General features: G+C 39.1%; 1 protein-coding gene across 1 annotated transcript in view; it reads right to left on the bottom strand.

The window, feature by feature from the left end:
* KIF13B (kinesin family member 13B) overlaps positions 1-17933 on the bottom strand; it is a 246338-nt gene that overhangs the window by 25139 nt on the left and 203266 nt on the right. The window contains exons 36-37 of the mRNA XM_027853795.1: positions 4743-4854; positions 2794-2927 (exon numbers count right to left, since the gene is read on the bottom strand). Of these exons, the coding sequence (XP_027709596.1) occupies positions 2794-2927; positions 4743-4854 (246 nt within the window). The remainder of the gene's footprint in view (positions 1-2793; positions 2928-4742; positions 4855-17933) is intronic.

The following is a 17933-nucleotide window of genomic DNA, read 5'->3' as shown; positions in this document are numbered from 1 at the left end:
AAAGAAAGAAAGAAAGAAAGAAAGAAAGAAAGAAAGAAAGAAAGAAAGAAAAAGTAATGCATCTTCCTTCATTGTAGGACACATGACCACATGTTAAAAATGCTGCAGAAAGTATTCCTTAAGAGGACCTCTTAGATAATTCCTCAGCCAAGTCGAACTGCTTGTACTTGTGTTGGACTATACCAAATAGGAGAAAAGTGGAGAAATTAGGATGAAGGCTGGAATCTAAAGACATGGATCTTAACGGAAATATCTCCATTTTTTACTAAAGGGTGGGGCAGCAAAAAGTTATCTCAAGACAGTAACAGGATAGTGTAATCCTGCTAGCTAGACTTACGTCTGTTAGGTTAAGGGTTGCCGTAATGACTTGCCTGAGATATACTCCTACTTCATCACAATTCTATGAAAAAAGAGAGAAAGAGATAGATAGAGACAGAGAGACACACATAGAGGAAAAAAAAACCCCAAGATTTTAGACAACAAATCTAATTTCCATGTGAATCTAATTCTACTCTAGTGAAGTTTGCTGTAGTCTAGTTCCACAGAACACCAGAAGCAGGCTGCATTTTGTTTTATTCCTATTACTGGAAATTACATTAAAGTTAAATAAAGAACTAAATTTTCACTGGTGAAGTAGAAATGCAAAAGGAAAACCAAGGACAAACATAATACGAGCTTGGTTTTTATCATTCTTTTGATATTAACAAAAAGGTAATAAATTAAAAAACAAATCCAAACCCCAAAAGATATTTAAATAATATGGGTAAAGGAGAACCTTCCCCATGTAATCCACATTTATAATGATTGTACATTTAACCATTTCCCTCTTCTATTATTATTACTAAAGATGCTTTAATAAAATGAGTTTTTCACATAATTCCTTGATCATCCTTGAAGTCAAATATAAAGCTATTTTCTTTTTTCACTTTCTTAGTTGTGTTTAAACTTAAGAAGCAAGGCTTATAAGGGCAGCTAGGTGGCCCAGTGTATACAGTTCCAGGCCTGGAGTAATGAAGATTTATCTTCCTGAGTTCAAATCTGGCCTCAGATACTTACTAGCTGTGTGACCCTGGACAAGTCACTTGACCTCATCTGCCCCAGTTTCTTCATCTGTAAAATGAGCTGGAGGAGGAAATGGCAAACCACTCCAGTATCTTTGCTAAGAAAACCCCAAATGGGGTCATGAAGAGTTGGTCACAACTACAAAACTGAACAACAACAAAGGCTCACAAATAGTTACCTATGTGAATGAAGTTTCTTTAAAACACTTTAGCACAGTCTGTCCTTAAACTGTGCCTTGGGCGACAGGATGGGCAAATTACAAAGTCCTGTTTTAATTCCTATACTTTTTATACAGTCTAGGGAATATCTGGTCATAGACTGCCAAAGTAGTGAAAACACAGATAATTCCTTCTAGGCAGCAAATGATTTGACTTGTTCCATCCTCAGAGTTCAAGTAGATTAAGTTTACTATTTAAACTCTATTATCCAGATTCCATGATTTAAAAAAAAAAGAGTCTATGGCTTTCTTTCAACTGAGATTATTCTACTTTGAAAAAAAATAGCAGCTACGCTGTACAGAAAAGGTTGAGATAGGAAGTACTTAGGCAAGAGAGAAAACAGAAAATGTGAATTCTCACTTTCCCCTGGTGTATAAATCCCCTCCCATATATTCACTGAATTACCAAAGACATGGTTTCAATTCAGCAAGCAATTTAAGTACTTTGTGTTTAGTATTGTTTAGAGTGTGTTTTCAACTACTCTAAAATATGGGGAGTGTCTACTTTTTCTATCCAATGTGCTAGAAGATCCCTTGGTAGGAAATACTGAAGGGGGGGGGGGGAATTACAAATGAAACATCCTGATGGCTTAAAAAAACACATCTAAACCCATAGGCTGTCCCGATGCCTTGGAGAATGAATTATAATTACCAACAAGTTTTCTTTAAACTGGCAGCTCACCTGCAATTCTGTAACTCTTAATATTTAGAGAATGTGAAGAAGGTGGTGTTAAAGAAACGATTTCAACAGCTGAACTTGCACTGCATGTGTTTTTTGAATGACTATAAATAAATCCTCATTTATCATTTTCTGCTGAGTTCACACCTACATAAAGTTAGAAACTGCATTTCTAACAGGGCCCCGTTGTCCTCTCTTGGACACAAGAAGCTTCCTGACTGATTAGAAAAGCCTTTTCACCTAGAAGACCAAATCTTCCACATACATCCCTTGATTGGCTGGACTGAAGTCAGAATAACTAGGATAGGTAGGTTTTTAGAAGAAATAAATGAAACAGGTGCCTAACAGGCAATAGCTGAAATCAAAGGACAGGTAATTGGGGTGGGGTGGAGGGGACAGGACGACAGAAGGATTGAGGGGAAGAGCTGTGGTGGGACCAGGTTGTTTGATATGAGGAATGAAATCAAGAATTAAAAATAGAATTACATTTTCCACTTGGCAATACGCAAACAACACTAAGTGCACTTCATAAATTCTACTATTGTTGCTCTAAGTGATATTACCATAAATCACATTAGTAGCACACTTAGCATTTTTTAAAAGCAAAAAGGATTGTAAGTATCAATAAGTTTAAACAGCTCTCTTATCTCTGAAGAGAGTGGATGGAAAATGATCACAGGCTTTCACTGTGACTAAAAGCCCAGTTCTAACTCCCCCAACCTTACCCGTCCTCATCCCTCTAACTGAAGCACCAGAAACAGAATTCAGCCAACAAGGCATTAGAGAAATGCTCATTGTTACATTCTGGGTTTGTTTTATTTATTTATTTTTTTACCTGCTGTGCAAGAGGAGATGGCTGTCTGCCCTTTTTCTCATCTCGGACAGGAAAGAGGGACTTAAGCAGCTTTGGCATCTGTGGCACAAAGGATTTTACTGGATTCAAGTAGGAGGCTGCTAAGCCACCAAGTCCTATCAACAATATTAAAAAGGAAAAAAAAAAAGATAAAACAAAACCAATTACACAAGCATTTTGTCTCCACAAGATTTTGCCAAGTACCATTTGTGATTGTTCTAATAATATAACCTCAGAAAGGTTATCACTAAAAGATGACTGAAAAAAGAACCAGTACAATATGTATGACACTACCTTATTTTCAAATGCCATAGTGTTCCCTTTCCCTTGGCAGATACCACCTAGATACTCTCAATAGGCCCTAATTCCTGTTGTTTCTAAGATACCCCAAGGGGTCCCCTTCTGATATCTCTGTCTCTAAAACCAAGCAAATGCTATTCCAGTCCAAAAAGAAGAGTGTTCTTCCCTCTCAAATAAGAGGATTTCTACAGTGCTTGTAAGGTGTATTGCTTCTGATATATGTTCTAGTGGCAGGTTCATTTACACTTTAAACAAAGAGTGTGCTTTACTCATTTGTGAGTAAAATGACATGCAACTTCAATGGTTTTTCAATAGTGAAAAGCGTTGTTCTGAGTCATCCACCTACTAGCACATGATATTTCTGATGCCTAGGAAGCTGGGGACATTCTATGGCCACCAAAAAGTGGTGGGTATACACATGTACGTGTGTAACTGACTCACTCAAACATATAAGATATAACATTTTTTTCCCCACTGCTAATTGAAACAGAAAAGTCAGTTTATCAATTCATGGAAAAACAGAGACTGAAAAGTTCCAAAGTACCCTCAAGCCCACGTAGACCACTTTGTCCTCTATTTCTCTTTAATTTATTAAGTGTCTCTTGGCCAACAAGCACACAAATTAGGTCATCCAAGATGATGGAAAAGCTATTATTTCTCAATTCTCCTCCCAGCTGCCTTGTATCTAGTTCCAGTCATCACTTAAGCCAGATAACTGGGACCTAGACGTTAAATGACACAGCCAAGACTACACAGATAGTTCATGATAGGAGACAACAACCAATGGGAAGACAGTTATTCAGTCTCTGATCTTAATGCAGCCAACTTTTAAAAAGTTTTCCTCAATTACTCTATTGCATAAAACATATATGCTCTGGTAGTCTCTTTCTATGCTTTTATGATTCTCATTTTTCCTGAAACTTTAGGGGAGGGCCATAAAACATGTCCCTCACTGTAAATCAACATTATAAAAGTGTTTCTTTTATATAAAAATATATGTGTGTATATCCCTACATCACTAGGAGAATTAATTTAAACAAAAGACTACTAAAATTTCTGAATTAATGTTAAAATATGATGATAACCTACAAAATAAATAATATACAACTATGCCTGATTTTCATAAAAGAATAAAATGTACCATTTGTTTTGCATCTCTATATATGATAGACAAAAGTAAATGAACATAAACTGTGTAAGAGCTAGTTCAAGCAGTATAAATAATTAGACTATAGAGGTAACTGAACACTGAAAAAGACTACCATGGTCCCTTGGGAAATTTTTGTCCTTGGGGATTTAAAAAAAAGTAGGGTCAAACATTTGGCTTCAATATACTTTCTAGCTGTAGGAATGGAGCAAATGCAGATCTTGTTGTGGGTCTTTAACATAGCACTTTATTTTGCACCAAATAAAGTTATCATGTGATGCTAATACTTTTGCTTTCAATGTCAAGTTCAGTGCTCTGCACAGAGCAAACATTTTAAAAAAATAAAGGTTTCTGGAAGGAAGGCAAGGAGGGAGAGAGTGAGAAAGGGACAAACTAACTGGTACCATCTAACTACCTGGATAGACAGTCCATAATCCTAGCCATCCTTGAGCACAGTAATCGAGAAAGGACAAATGGCACTCACCTGGTTCAGGGGAATGGTTGTCCTGGGGACCATGAGAAAGAGATGGACGAGCTGGAGTCATCCCTCTGGAATGTTCTGATTGGGAAACATCTTGTTGACTTTCCCACCGACCCTAAGAAGGACAAAATCATCTTTTTATCCCCAAGGTTCTGCACACATAGATAGAACTGGGTACATAAAACACTATTAAAGAAATAAATTAAAAATCCTTGGCCCCACACCACCCAAAAACCTGATAATTATTTTTTTAAATCCAACTCTCTGACTCAACTTTTTATCATACAGAGAATATCTTGGCACACATAGTGATAAAAGTATTTCATGTTTGTTTTAGAGCTATAGTTTGCAATAAACTTCATCTTTTTGTGGTTTGATATACAACTTTCTATCAAACTGTGCAGAGAAGTATCCTTCTTTGAAGAGTGAAAGGAGGCAATGTACCATGGCAGAGAGAGAAGAGCTGGTCCTGAAGTCAGGAAAACATGAGTTCAAGTCCTCTGCCTCATACTGTCTGTAGGACTGTGGGCAGGTCACTTAACCTCTCAATGCCACCAACAACTCTCTAAGACTCAAGTTGGAGAGTAGGCTGTCATCTGCAGTGGCAGTATCATACACTGAGGAAATCAGAGGTCTCGTCTAACAAAGAAAAACTACACACAATCTCCCCACACAACTGCCACCACCCAGGAAAACTCTTCCCTATTCCTTTGGCTCCATGGACCTTGCTGAGGCCACTTCTGCTTGTTTACTTGGACACCACTGGTCTTCCTCTTCTCTCTTCCTTATTTTACCTCCACAATTGGATCCCAGGACTAGTGGAGTGTCTGTTTGTTGCTAGATTTTTAAAAAAATTCGTTTTCCCGATGTTGCCAATAAAATTATATTTTCAAAGACCTCCTCTTCTTCCTGTTCATCTATACAGCCTTCTCTTGCACTAATTTTAAGAGTGTGGGGGCTACTGTTGCAAATTTAAACACCTGTAAATGTATGACAGAATGAAAAGAATTTGGAGGCAACAGATTAATGAACCTTTCTTTTTCTTCCACAATAAAATGTAAATAATTCAAAAATAATTATCACACATTGTGAATTAATAGATTTATGAATTAATAACATTAAATGTTCTTTTAATAGCATTTTAGAAATTTTTCTAAATGGTTCTTGTGAGCTGAAGATATCTGCGAGGTCATCTAGTAGAATATCTTTATTTTAGATATGGTTTAGCAGAAACACCATTAGACTCAGAGCAGGTAGCTGGGAGTCGACTTCAAGTGTCTCCTTCAGTGGTAAGAATTAATGAGAAATCATTGTAAGATAGGGTATGATTCCAGGCAAGCTGAATAGATTATAGTACTGCCTTAAACAATGCTGCTGATGAAAAAGCACTGCTAATTCTCACAATACCCTTAGGTAAGAACGGATTCATTTAATAAGTAAACAGAAGATGATCTATCTGTACAAAAAACTCACAACAAGCCAATACCAACATCATAGGGAAAAGAACCTCAGCGTCACTCCTAGAATACGTAGCTCTTCCAAATTCATTTTTCACTACTGTTTCATGGCATTACTTTTTTGTTTCAACTGGCATTTCATGGGTGCATAACCACATCAATAAATGTGGGATTTTCGAACTACTAAGGGACTCAGAAGCAACAGCACAGTGCCCCCAAAGGGTAAGAAGTGAAAAGCTTCTTGAAGCTCTTACACCTGGACTGAAAACCTATCTGCTCTTAGTTATGACTCAAGTGCTGATCTTCAAATCATTAAGCTCTAAGTGATTTGGTTCTGTTTACTTCAGAGAATGCCACATTTCCCTATGCACTTTCTAAGCAATGCATACAGGGCTTAATAAAGGTATGCAAGTAACAAAGAAGAACTGTAACACTCAAGTGGACCAAAGAAAAAAACACATACAAAAATAACTATAGCTATGACTACAAAAAATAGCTATAACTATAGCTATGAAATACAGATTAAATATTTATGTTCTATATAAACAACAAACCTGACTCACAAAAGTCCCTAGAAAGGAACTAGATTTCCAAAGGATTTGAAAGGAACACATTATTGATCTTCTCTGACAATAATCTGCCCATCCAGGAAAATGCTTGATGAACTTGACATGGTAATCCTCACTGAAAAGTGAGTTACGGGGCAGCTAGGTGGCACACTGTATAGAGCACCAGCCCCGGAGTCAGGAGGACCTGAGTTCAAATCTGGCCTCAGACACATAACACTCACTAGCTGTGTGACCCTGGGCAAGTCACTTAACCCCAATTACCTCACCAAAAAAAAAAAAAAAAAAGTGAGTTACCAGGCAATGCTCCAGCTTACTTGATCATGACTCATCTCTCTCCCTCAACTCCTATTTCTCACCCCACGCTTCAGGTCCTTCATCCTCAAGAATCTATCAACTACAACAAGTAACTCCTGTTTTTCACAAAATATTTGCACTCTTTTATGACATGGGAGTGGTCATTATGGTCTAGATCATACATTCTGTTTTAAAAAATATTTCATTTTTTCCAATTACGTGTAAAAACAAATTTTTACATTTTTTTTAAATTTTGAGTTCCAAATCCTCTCCCTCGCTCCCTCTTCTCCCCTGCCCCTGAGGCGGTAAGCAATTTGATATAGGTTATACATGTGCATGCAAAACATTATTTCCATATTAGTCATGCTGTGAAAGAAAACACAAACAAAAAAACGAACCAAAAAAAAAAAAAAGAAAAAAAAACCCAAAACCTCACCCAAAAAATAAATAAAGTTAAAAAAAAAGTATGCTTTGATCTGCATCCAGACTCCATCAATTCTTTCTCTGGAGGTAGATGGCATTATCATCATGAGTCCTTCAGAACTGTCTTGGATCTTTGTATTGCTCAGAAGAGCTAAGTCATTCACAGCTGATCATCAAACAGTATTGCTATTACTTTGTATTATCTTCTAGATCAGGGTTGTTTTTTTTAACACAGAGCCCCCACCTCCCCACCCCTTGGTCCATGGATAGAGTTATTTTCACTAATCTTTGGTTTCCTTTGAAATCCTATGTGTTATACTTTATGCATTTAGCAACATGATTCTGCGGAATCTGCAGGCTTCAGCAGATTGACTGCCAAAAGGGTCCACGATACAAAAAAAAAGTCTAAAGGAAAGAGGAGACTGAGAATCTGGAAATGGAAGTTCTAGTCTTCTGAAACGAACTACCTGTGTTGCCTTGAGGAAAATAAAACTATATCTAGACCTAGAGGTACCTAGGTGGGGTACAGAGGTTAGAGCCTTGGGCTTGGAGTCCGGAAAGACCTGGATTCAAATCCAGCCTCAGACACCTATTAACTTTGTGACCATTGCCAAGTCATTTAACCTGTCTCAGCTTCCTTGACCATAAAATGGGGAGAATAATCTACCTCACAGTATTGTTGTGAGGAACAAATGGGATAGTATTCATAAAGTGCTTAGCACAGTGCCTAGCACATAGCAGGTGCTATATAAATGCTTATTCTTTTTTCTTCCTTCCCCTTCAGTTTCCTAAACTGAAAAATGATAACAATGTGTTAGAACTGAAGAATATTTTATAGTTTACAAAATCTTTTGCATTCATAATTTAACTTGATCCTCACAACGGCCTGATAACATGGGCCAAGTATCACATCCCTATGATACAGATTAATAAACTAAGAGCCAGAAGTGTTAAATGACTTACCCAAGGTCATACAATTGGTAAGTGGCTGAGCTTGAATAAGAACACAAGTGTCTTGAATCCATATTATCGTTCTTTAGGATCTTTTTTATTTGTGGATTTATTATAATGTGTGGGTTAATCTGAATATGTAAAGTATGGATTTATTAGAATGCTTATTAGTCACAGGGAACAGAAAGCTGTACAAAAAGGAGCCCAAAGATATCTGGTTTCTTCATCTTTCCATAGGCAACGTTGTGTGTGTGTGTGTGTGTGTGTGTGTGTGTGTGTGTGTGTCTGTGTACACACAACATAATTGTTTATATACCATGGATACCAAACCATCATCAGAGAAATTTCATACAAAGTTCGTTTCCCCCCCATTCAACTACTTCCCTTCTTATTCTACATGCATTAATTTTGTCTGTGCAGAAGCTTTTCAGTTTTCAGATAAGCAGTTATCTATTTTACTTTTGTAACTGCCTCCATCTCTTGTTTGGTTAAGAATAGATCTCCCCCACCCCATTCCTTGGTAATTTATGTTTTCCACTTTATCAAACCCTGAGTAGTTGGGTTCATTGTTTCTTGTTATCCCTTGTCTAATTTGTTGCACTGACCTTTCTATTTTTAACTAATACCAGATGGCTTTGGACAAACCAGTTCAACTTTAGATAAACTAGCTGCAGTTTGGACTATAGTGGCACTTTACAAGCCACATAGCCACATAATCATCTCAGGAATGATTAGGATCTTAGATCGAGCACTAGAAGGGTTTTCTTCAAAAAGATTCTCCAAGAGAGTCTCCCACTGAATACCTCCGAAACCAAGTTCCTCAGCATCTTCACCCCAATCTGTCTTTCTAACAACTCTCTACATAACATCTCTTCTTCTTGCTCTTCTCCAAGGCCACCACACTAGTTCAAGTCCTTATCATCTCTAACTTAGAATATTATAATAGCTTCTTGACTGTCCAAACTTGTAGTTTCTCCAGACTTCAGTCTTTCACACCTCTACATGGGGAAATGAACTTCCCAATGCAAAGACGAAGACACTGGTCAGTCCTTGCTGGACTTATTCCGAGGAATTCAGTGGACTCCTATTTCCCATAAGATTGAATAAGAACCCTTATGCCAGATTTAAAAGACCTCTTCAGCCTGGCTTCTATGTACCTTTTGGGCCTTATTCTGCATTATTCTCTTTCGTGAACTACCTAGCCACTCCCTGACCAGCCTCCTTTCTCCCACCAATGTGCAGCAGGCCAAGCTGTTCTTCCTGTCTGGAAAGCACCCCTTCCCCTTCCTCTCCATCCCTCCTATAAAATGGAGGCATATACTTGTCCTATCCTTTGCACAAGGTTGATGTGGGGAAACTATTCAATAAATTTTAGAGTGACAAATGTGATTTACTGTATCACTACTATCAATCTTTCCTAAGGAAAAAAGCTCTGTTTGACCCCAAAAGAGGTTTTGTTGAACTTCACTAGGCAATTAACATACACACACTAAAATATAGACACAAAATGTAAGTAAAATGGGCATCTCCCTTCAGTGAAGAAGTCCTGAGCTTGTCTATAAGTATGTAGGACAGATGCTGCTACCTCTCTCACTGCTTAAAGGATTTTTGTCTAACAAGAACAACATAGCTTTACCAGGATTCCTGCTGCCAGGCCTAAAAATTCCAAGAACTCACACTAGAATTCTGCTTTTAACCTGAGCATCCTCAATACTCTATAGTTCTGAAAGTGCTTTGAGGGTAATAGAATCACCCATATCTGTTAATCTAGCATAGAGATCATCATTAAAAAACTCCATCCCCCCCATCTTCTCTCTGCCCCCCTACCCTGGGCCAGGAACCACATCTAGTTTCTTTGTTAAACACCCACCCACACACCCACACCCACACACACTCCCTCCACTCCCCATCCTCCCCTGCACAGTGAATATCTTGCACACTTGACCAGTTGCTCAAGAAATATTTGTTGAATTGCTGAATCACAAGTTCCTAGAAAATTATCACCAAGGCTAGGGAAATGCAATTTAGGTCAACAAGTTATACAAGACATACACGTGGTAAGTGCCTAAATTTGAGTACTTAGGGAACCCATTAACTCTAAAATGCTCTGTGGTAGGATAGGTCATGCTGCTATGAATCACACTTCAATTTACACACTTTAATGTTATATTAATGTGGCTTTTTTACATTTATATCTAATTATTTGTCTGGGAAACTACAGTTTTGTGTATTCTGAGTTACTACAGACAAATGATTGAATGCTAAGGTCAATGGTCGTCTGAGCCTCCCAAGGGAAAAAAAGATTCATGCTCGGTATATATGCAGTGTCAAGCTGATACAAGGTTGTTTCTAAGACATCTCACTTAATTTTGGAATAGATTTATTTTTATATCCTAGATTTTTCCTTCTTGGCTGGCAGCTGACACTGTGTCCCTTAAGAAGGAAACTAAGGAGCTGATTTAGAGTCCACACCACGGCTGCTTGGTGTATAATCATCCAGTGACGAATAGTACAGGTATCACCTTTTCTCCAATGCACATTCAAGGCTCCACTAACTTCACAGCTCATTTTTCCCAGTTGGCAGCACCCTACCCACCGCCACCCATGCTGCAATAATGACACTAGCAGACTTGAGTAAGAATCACAGCTCTTAAGGTCTCATCTCTCCAAACCTTTCAAAAGGGAACACTGGCAAAGAAATATATAGAGTTTTGATAATCTGAACATATTTATAACCCTGCCTATAATGACAAATGAGAGAATGTTTTCATTTCTATCAGTCTACCTTAACAGTCCTCTTAACCTTGAGGAAGATGACATGCCAACTGTGTGCAGCAGTTATCATGCAAGAACGGGGATGCCTTAATCTCTCAAATGTCTTTGGAATAGAATGGAATTGTTTCAGAAGGAAGGATAACAAAAAATGAAATGATGAACAATACTCACTAACTCAACATCAAAGAAATGGCTCTTTATCTCTAAACAACAGTTTCACATCTCTAGAAACGTTATGCTGAAGAAGCTAATAACTTATTTTTCCCCTCATCATCTTTCCTCAATCATAGCCCCAAGTGTTTAAAGTGAAAACTACATATTCAGAGCCTGATTATATACATTTCACACCACCCCGAGAAAACACCGATTCTCTTTTTAACCAACTTCAATATACTATGCAGTCAATTGAATGCCACAGATGATAAGTGCCTAGCATGTGCAAGACATTGCACTAAGTGCTAACAGAGACACAAAGCCTTATAAGCCTAGATCCCTGCTCTCAAGGAGCTTACAATCCAATAGGGAAGTTAAGACATATACTAGAATTAAAGAACTGCTTAAGTTCAGAATCTCAGAGTTGGAAAGTACATTAGAGGCAGCAGTATGCTGGTAAATGTTTAGCAATCAGCTCTCTGAAGAAAAGAAAAAATGTGCATACAACATACTTGTTCTAATATGCATTAACATTTTCTCTTACTTTCTTAAGTCTAGACAATCAACAGGATGACACAATAAACCAAGCCTTGATGAATAGCCTTTCCTGATTTCTCAGGTGTACATGCTATCACCAGGTAGTCTGAATTGGTTTCAGCACATCTCTCCTCAAAGGTCATCTAGTCCAACCCACAGAGTCTGATTTATACCATACCTAAAAAAGTTGAAACTCTCTAGTGACACAGAACTCACACCCTTTGTCACCCTAATCCTTGTTAGGAAATATGTCCTTACATCAAGCCTAAATTTGTTTTGTTTTGTTTTTGGAAGCCCCTCCCCCTCTTCCCAGTTTTGCCACATATTAACTCTGCATAAATATGTGCAACGCAAACTACTGGAAGACTGCTTAGAGGCCCATTGAAGTACTCTAAATGAGAGAAGAAAAAGGCCTGGACACGAAGATGATGTGAATGAGAATGGAAATGCAAGAAGAGACTAAAGACAGTACAGAGTCTAGAACAGGGGTGGGGAACCTGTGGCCTCGAGGCCACATGTGGCCTCAAGGCGACAGGTTCCCCACCCCTGATCCAGAAGCATAAGCAATAAGCTTCAGTATATTGGGAGAGAGAGGGTGCAAGAGGAAGTCAAAGAAGACATGAAGATTTTGAACATGGATAAGAGATTGGTGGTACCATTCACAAACAAAAACAAACCAAAAAAACCCCCAGGAAATCAGGAATCGAGGCAGGTTTTAGAAACATCACCCGTTCGTCAGACTACTAAAGGCAGTTGAAAATGGAAGGGTCCAAAGATTGGGAAAGAGGTCAGGACTAGAATATTACATTTGAGAGTCATATGCAAAGAATTAACAGTTGATGCCATGGGATGAGATGTCAAAGGAAAAAATACAGATCCCTGGAGAAAACCAATATTTAGGAGCTAGAACAAGAAGGGGAGTTGTAGATGGCAACAGTCTGAAAAAAACACAGAATGCTATAATGTCACAGGAGCCAAAGGCAGAGAATTTTATTTTATTGTTTCAAACAGGGCATGGTCAAGTGTTAAAAATACCAAAGATGTCCAAGACAATGAGTGTGGTAGAAACAGTGTCTGATTTGCACTCCAATTGGCCCATTCACTTTGCTGTTGCTTCCTTCAGGGGCTGCCTGGGGATGTGGAGCTGCCACAGGTACCATGTCCATTGCTAGCCAGGCATACTGGGAGCCTCTCTTCCTTTGCCTCCCTAGAGGGCAACAGCTCCAAAGGAATGCTCTGGGCCCCCTTTAAGGATACAGGGATGCCATTGAGTTTCCTCAGCTTAAACTAAGGATGGGGAAACTGTGGCCTTCTAGGTCCTTGGGTGTGGCCTTTTGACTGAGCCCAAATTTTACAGAACAAATCCTTTCATTAAGGAGATTTGTTTTGTGAAGTTTGGATTCAGTCAAAGGGTCCCACTTGAGGGCCTAGGGGGTCATATGTGGCCTTGAGGCCACAGGTTCCCCAACCCTTGGTCTAAAGCTTAGAAAACCCCAGTCAAGTGGGAATTGGTATTGGAAGTCTTATCTGAGCATTTGCTGTCCTCTAGGAATGTCTTGTTGACCTAGTACACTGGTTACTGTGGAGGTATAGAGAAGTAGTCTTTAAAATCTTTTTAACTCTGAAGTTATAGTCTTTTCACTAGGATTAATAAAGTAGATTTTGTAGCATTTTATGATTTGTGAGTGCTTTGTCAGATTTTAACCCTTAGCTTTAATGACTGAATTAGCCTGGGTCAGGCCTAACCCAGAATAATGAGAAAAAAATTGTTAACAGAAGCATTCCTGGGTGACACCTTCCAGCAGTTTCAGGAGAGTGGTAGTTGTAGAAGCTAGACTGAGAGGAACCAAAGAGAGAAAGGGTTGGGTAGCGAGAACTACTCATTCTAGTTGTGAAGCAAAGTAGAGAATCCTGTATCTTGAAACACTTGTGGGGCTGAGGAAAGGAAAGCTCCTAGTTTTTATTTTTTATTTTACTTATTTATTTATTTTTGCTTGGGCAATGGGGGTTAAGTGACTTGCCCAGGGTCACACAGCTAGTAAGTGTTATGTGTCTGAGGCTGGATTTGAACTCAGGTCCTCCTGAATTCAGGGCCAGTGCTCTATCCACTGAGCCACCTAGCTGCCCTTAAGCTCCTAGTTTTTAAAGGATAGATGAGACCTCAGAACAAGAAAAGGAAGAGGGGAAGAAGAGGTGGTGCAGAGGGGATACTGAAGACCACAAGACAGAAGGATGACTGAAGTAAAGATATAAGAGGTAGGAGGCAAATCACCTCTACTTCTAAGAAGAAAAAAAAAAGCAACAAAGGGAGTAAAATTACTTTTCTATTTGTGGGTGCCAGTGCAGCAAAGATACTGTTTACCTGTTACCCTCATAATTGATCCATTTCTTCTTCCAGTCACACTTATCTGGGGCTGTCTTTTATGCCATTTATCATAGGCAATAATCATTATTGCTAACAACATGCTACAAAAAAATACAACCTACTTACCCATGATGAGTCCTTCCATTGCCCTTTGGCTCAATTTCATTTTTAGTTTTTAGACAATAAGAATCCGAGTTCCAGGATCCATAATCAAAGAGGAGAATACTGATGCCAGCCGAAGCCAATGAGAAATTACAGATGTTAAAAAGACTGAGCAACATGTACCTTGGAGCCACTGAAACCATGGGGTAATTTACTAAATGTAATTTAATCTGATCTCCTCCTCCTAGACAATTCTGATCTCAGATCAGTCCATATGCAGGACCTATATAAGATATGGAGTAATTGGGCAGCCTGTCTGAAAATACAGAGGAGCGGTTGTTTTGCTTATTTGGGGGGGGAAGGGAACAGAACTGGAGGAGATCAAATCAAATGACCTTGATCTCAGTAAAGCAAGAGTTAAAGTAATCTGCTAGATTGTTTAAAAGGGTGGATAGTGGAAAAGGTTTTAAATAGCCTCTTGTGAAGCTTGCCCTTAGTGGCCTTCCTTTTCTACTGCTAAGGTTTAAAAAAAAAAAAAGAGGAAAAATCTCAGTTAAAAATTCCTTTATTTGACAAACTTGGAAAATGAAGCTTCCCACGGGATCTGCTTTTTTTGCCTCTCTGTACTTGCCTAATCTCATTCAGTTTTCAAAGTGAAAGACTACCATTTTATGCCTACTACCCTAATCTGAAATCTGGGCTCTGATCTCATATTCCTGTACTATATTAAACTTGAGTAATAAACATGCTGGGGATGAGAGGGGAAGAGGAATCAGGCTGCTTGTTTTGCCATGGCTGAACTGGTTTTAGCAAGCTATTTAGGAGTTGCCTACTCCAATTTAATTTAATTCAGTAAATATCAGAATGTCTTTTATGTCACTATGAGATATAAAAATAATATAATGCTGGCAGTTGGGAAAGGAGGAAAAAGTGGATTCTAGACATTCTAACACCAGAAAAAAAACCCCAAATTCTACAGTATCCAACCATAATAAAAACGGAGAAGGCTAAGAGAGGATAACAGCTGAGGGAATGAAATCAGGAGTCTCAGAAGAAGAAAGGTGATATAGTGAAAACAATGTTGGATTCGGCATAGAGACTTTGGCCTGAACTATAGTTTTGCAGCTGACTCCCTATATGACCTTGGGCAGGTCTCTTTCCCTTGTAAAGCTTGAAATTACATCATCAAGAAAATAAGGAGGGGGGGGCTGGGTTATCTCTAAGGTCCCTGTGAGCTTTAAATCTTATGACCTGCCGTCAGCAGACACATACTGAACTCATTCGATTTTCATACTCCATTTAGTAGGAGACAAATGGAGATTGGAAACTAAATTAAACTGGACTAAGGAGACTGGGGCTTGCAAACTAGTTTTAATATCCTAACTCAGGCACTGGCAACCTATGGTGCCACATCAAGCCAAAGACAGATTTTGTGCTGTCATACACACCTCAACCTTTCAACCAATCATAACTCCCGTATCAAAGGGCTGTTTATCTCAACTGAATGTTGGTCTGATTGTAAGAGTAAAGAACATCAAGGGAACTGACTGACTGGGGGGAGAGGATGTTGCACTTTTAAAAGCCAAATCTGTTAATACAAATCAATCTGGAACTGGTAAGTAAAGGGAAGATATTCTTGAGTGTGTGTGTGCGCGTATGTGCGCGCGTGTGTGTGTGCATGCACGCGTGTGTACGTGTGCGTGTGTGTGTGTGTGTGTGTGTGTGGAGGGAATGGCGAGATGCTGTCTGTTCCAGCCTACTTCAAAGCTTAGATAACAAACCTTGTCCCCCTAATCCATCAGACACTAGGCCGCTAACTCAGATAACAAACTCTGTCTTTCTCTTCCCATTAGTACATCAGAGACAAGGCATTTTGGTAGCAAAGAACTCGGGAGTCGGGAAGACCTGAGTTCACATCTAAGCTCAGATATTGTGGGTCACTAAGCTTCTCTTAATCTCAATTTACTCATGGATAATGCTGATAACAACACCTACCTCAAAGCGTTGTGAATATCAAATATCAAACAGTATAGATAACATGTTAAGTGTTTTGTAAACCTTAAGCACTATATAAATGTTAGCTAACATTGTTATTATTAAAAACGAAAAAGCCAACTTGTTTAGGAGAATGAAGACCACTGACATCCTCTCGGCCTTAAGACAAAGACATGGCCTCTAGAAAGTGGTCCCAGTGGCCTTCTCCCAACCCTACTCACTGCCGGTCCACTCTGCCCTGCTGGGCTTCCTTCCTTTTTTAGAAGTGACTAAATAAAAAATGTTGCCACAAGCCCACCCAAACCATGAGTAGGCAGAAAAGTTCCCACTGCCAAAATTTTCAGCATTCCATCAGTTTATGTCAAGCAGCCATGTCTGCAAATCCTATCCCCCTGACTAGTATAAAGAGGGGTTCCCTGGAACTGGACTTGCTTTCTTACCTGAACAAATCCTAAGCCAAAGATACTCTCCCCACTATTCCTCTGTACCCTATGGAAGCTAAATGAAAACAAGGATTACTGGGAGATCAGGGGAGCAATGCAGTGGGTGGTCTGTTTATGTATAGAAATCAGATTTTCAGAACCCCAAACTTGGAACTTCTGTCTTGACAAAGTCAACAGTTTTACAGGGCCTACGATCAACATATACACCTGGGAAAAGCAGACCTTTCTCTCCTTTTGAATGCTGAAACAAGGCTAACACATTGAATAATTATGAACCAAACATAATCTCTTTTATTTGACTATGTAAACAGGCTTCCAAACAAGCCTGGGGTGTTTTGCACGTGGCTGCCTATAAAGGAGATGTGGATCCTAATAGAGAAAACTCTGAAGCAACACTATCTTTGCATAAGGGCTTTGGGAGGCAGGTATGAGTGAGTCAAAGACACAAGGAGAAAGAAGCTGCAAGACACACAGGGGAAGCCAGCTCCTCAATATGCCCCTGATTTCTGGCTTGCCTCCCTGGAGGCTGGGAGAATGGACCTCCTGGGATGAGATTTAGTGGCTCCAAAGATTATGGCCTGTTTGGGTGATTGATCTGTAAAATGTATCATTTCATGTTTTTGTGATAGCAAACAGGATTGCAGAGTAAGAGTGAAAAGGAAACCGAGAGGTTTTGTAGCCCAACCCCTTCATTTTATAGATGGAAAAATTGTGTGTCATGGTTAAATGACTTGCCTAACAACACACAGGCTGCAAATGGCCAAAGCAAGATTCAAATCCAGATTTAGCACTCTTTTTCAGCAGCCCTATCCTACTAAAAACAGCACTAAGGTGCTGGGGTAAATTGGTTATTCAGGACATCAAATGCACCCTCTACCTCTTACGTCCACTCAAAAACCTTGGAGAGTTTCACAATGACAATATCCCAACCAGCCAAGGAGATCTTTTACTCTTTGTCCACAGTAGAATGGTCCTCACTTCCTGAGAGCCTTTCATGCTTGGCCAATAGGCAGTTGGGCCAATTTGGTGTTATGGGATCTAGGATCCAGGAAGGTCATTAAGGATATCTTTGAAATCAATTACCACCTCTGATCCAACAGGTCTGACAACGCTGAATTCAAGAACTTTTT

Source organism: Vombatus ursinus, unplaced genomic scaffold (genome assembly GCF_900497805.2).
Source record: "Vombatus ursinus unplaced genomic scaffold, bare-nosed wombat genome assembly UNPS02010219.1, whole genome shotgun sequence".
NCBI classification, from domain to species: domain Eukaryota; kingdom Metazoa; phylum Chordata; class Mammalia; order Diprotodontia; family Vombatidae; genus Vombatus; species Vombatus ursinus.
This window is presented reverse-complemented; position numbering and strand designations above follow the sequence as displayed.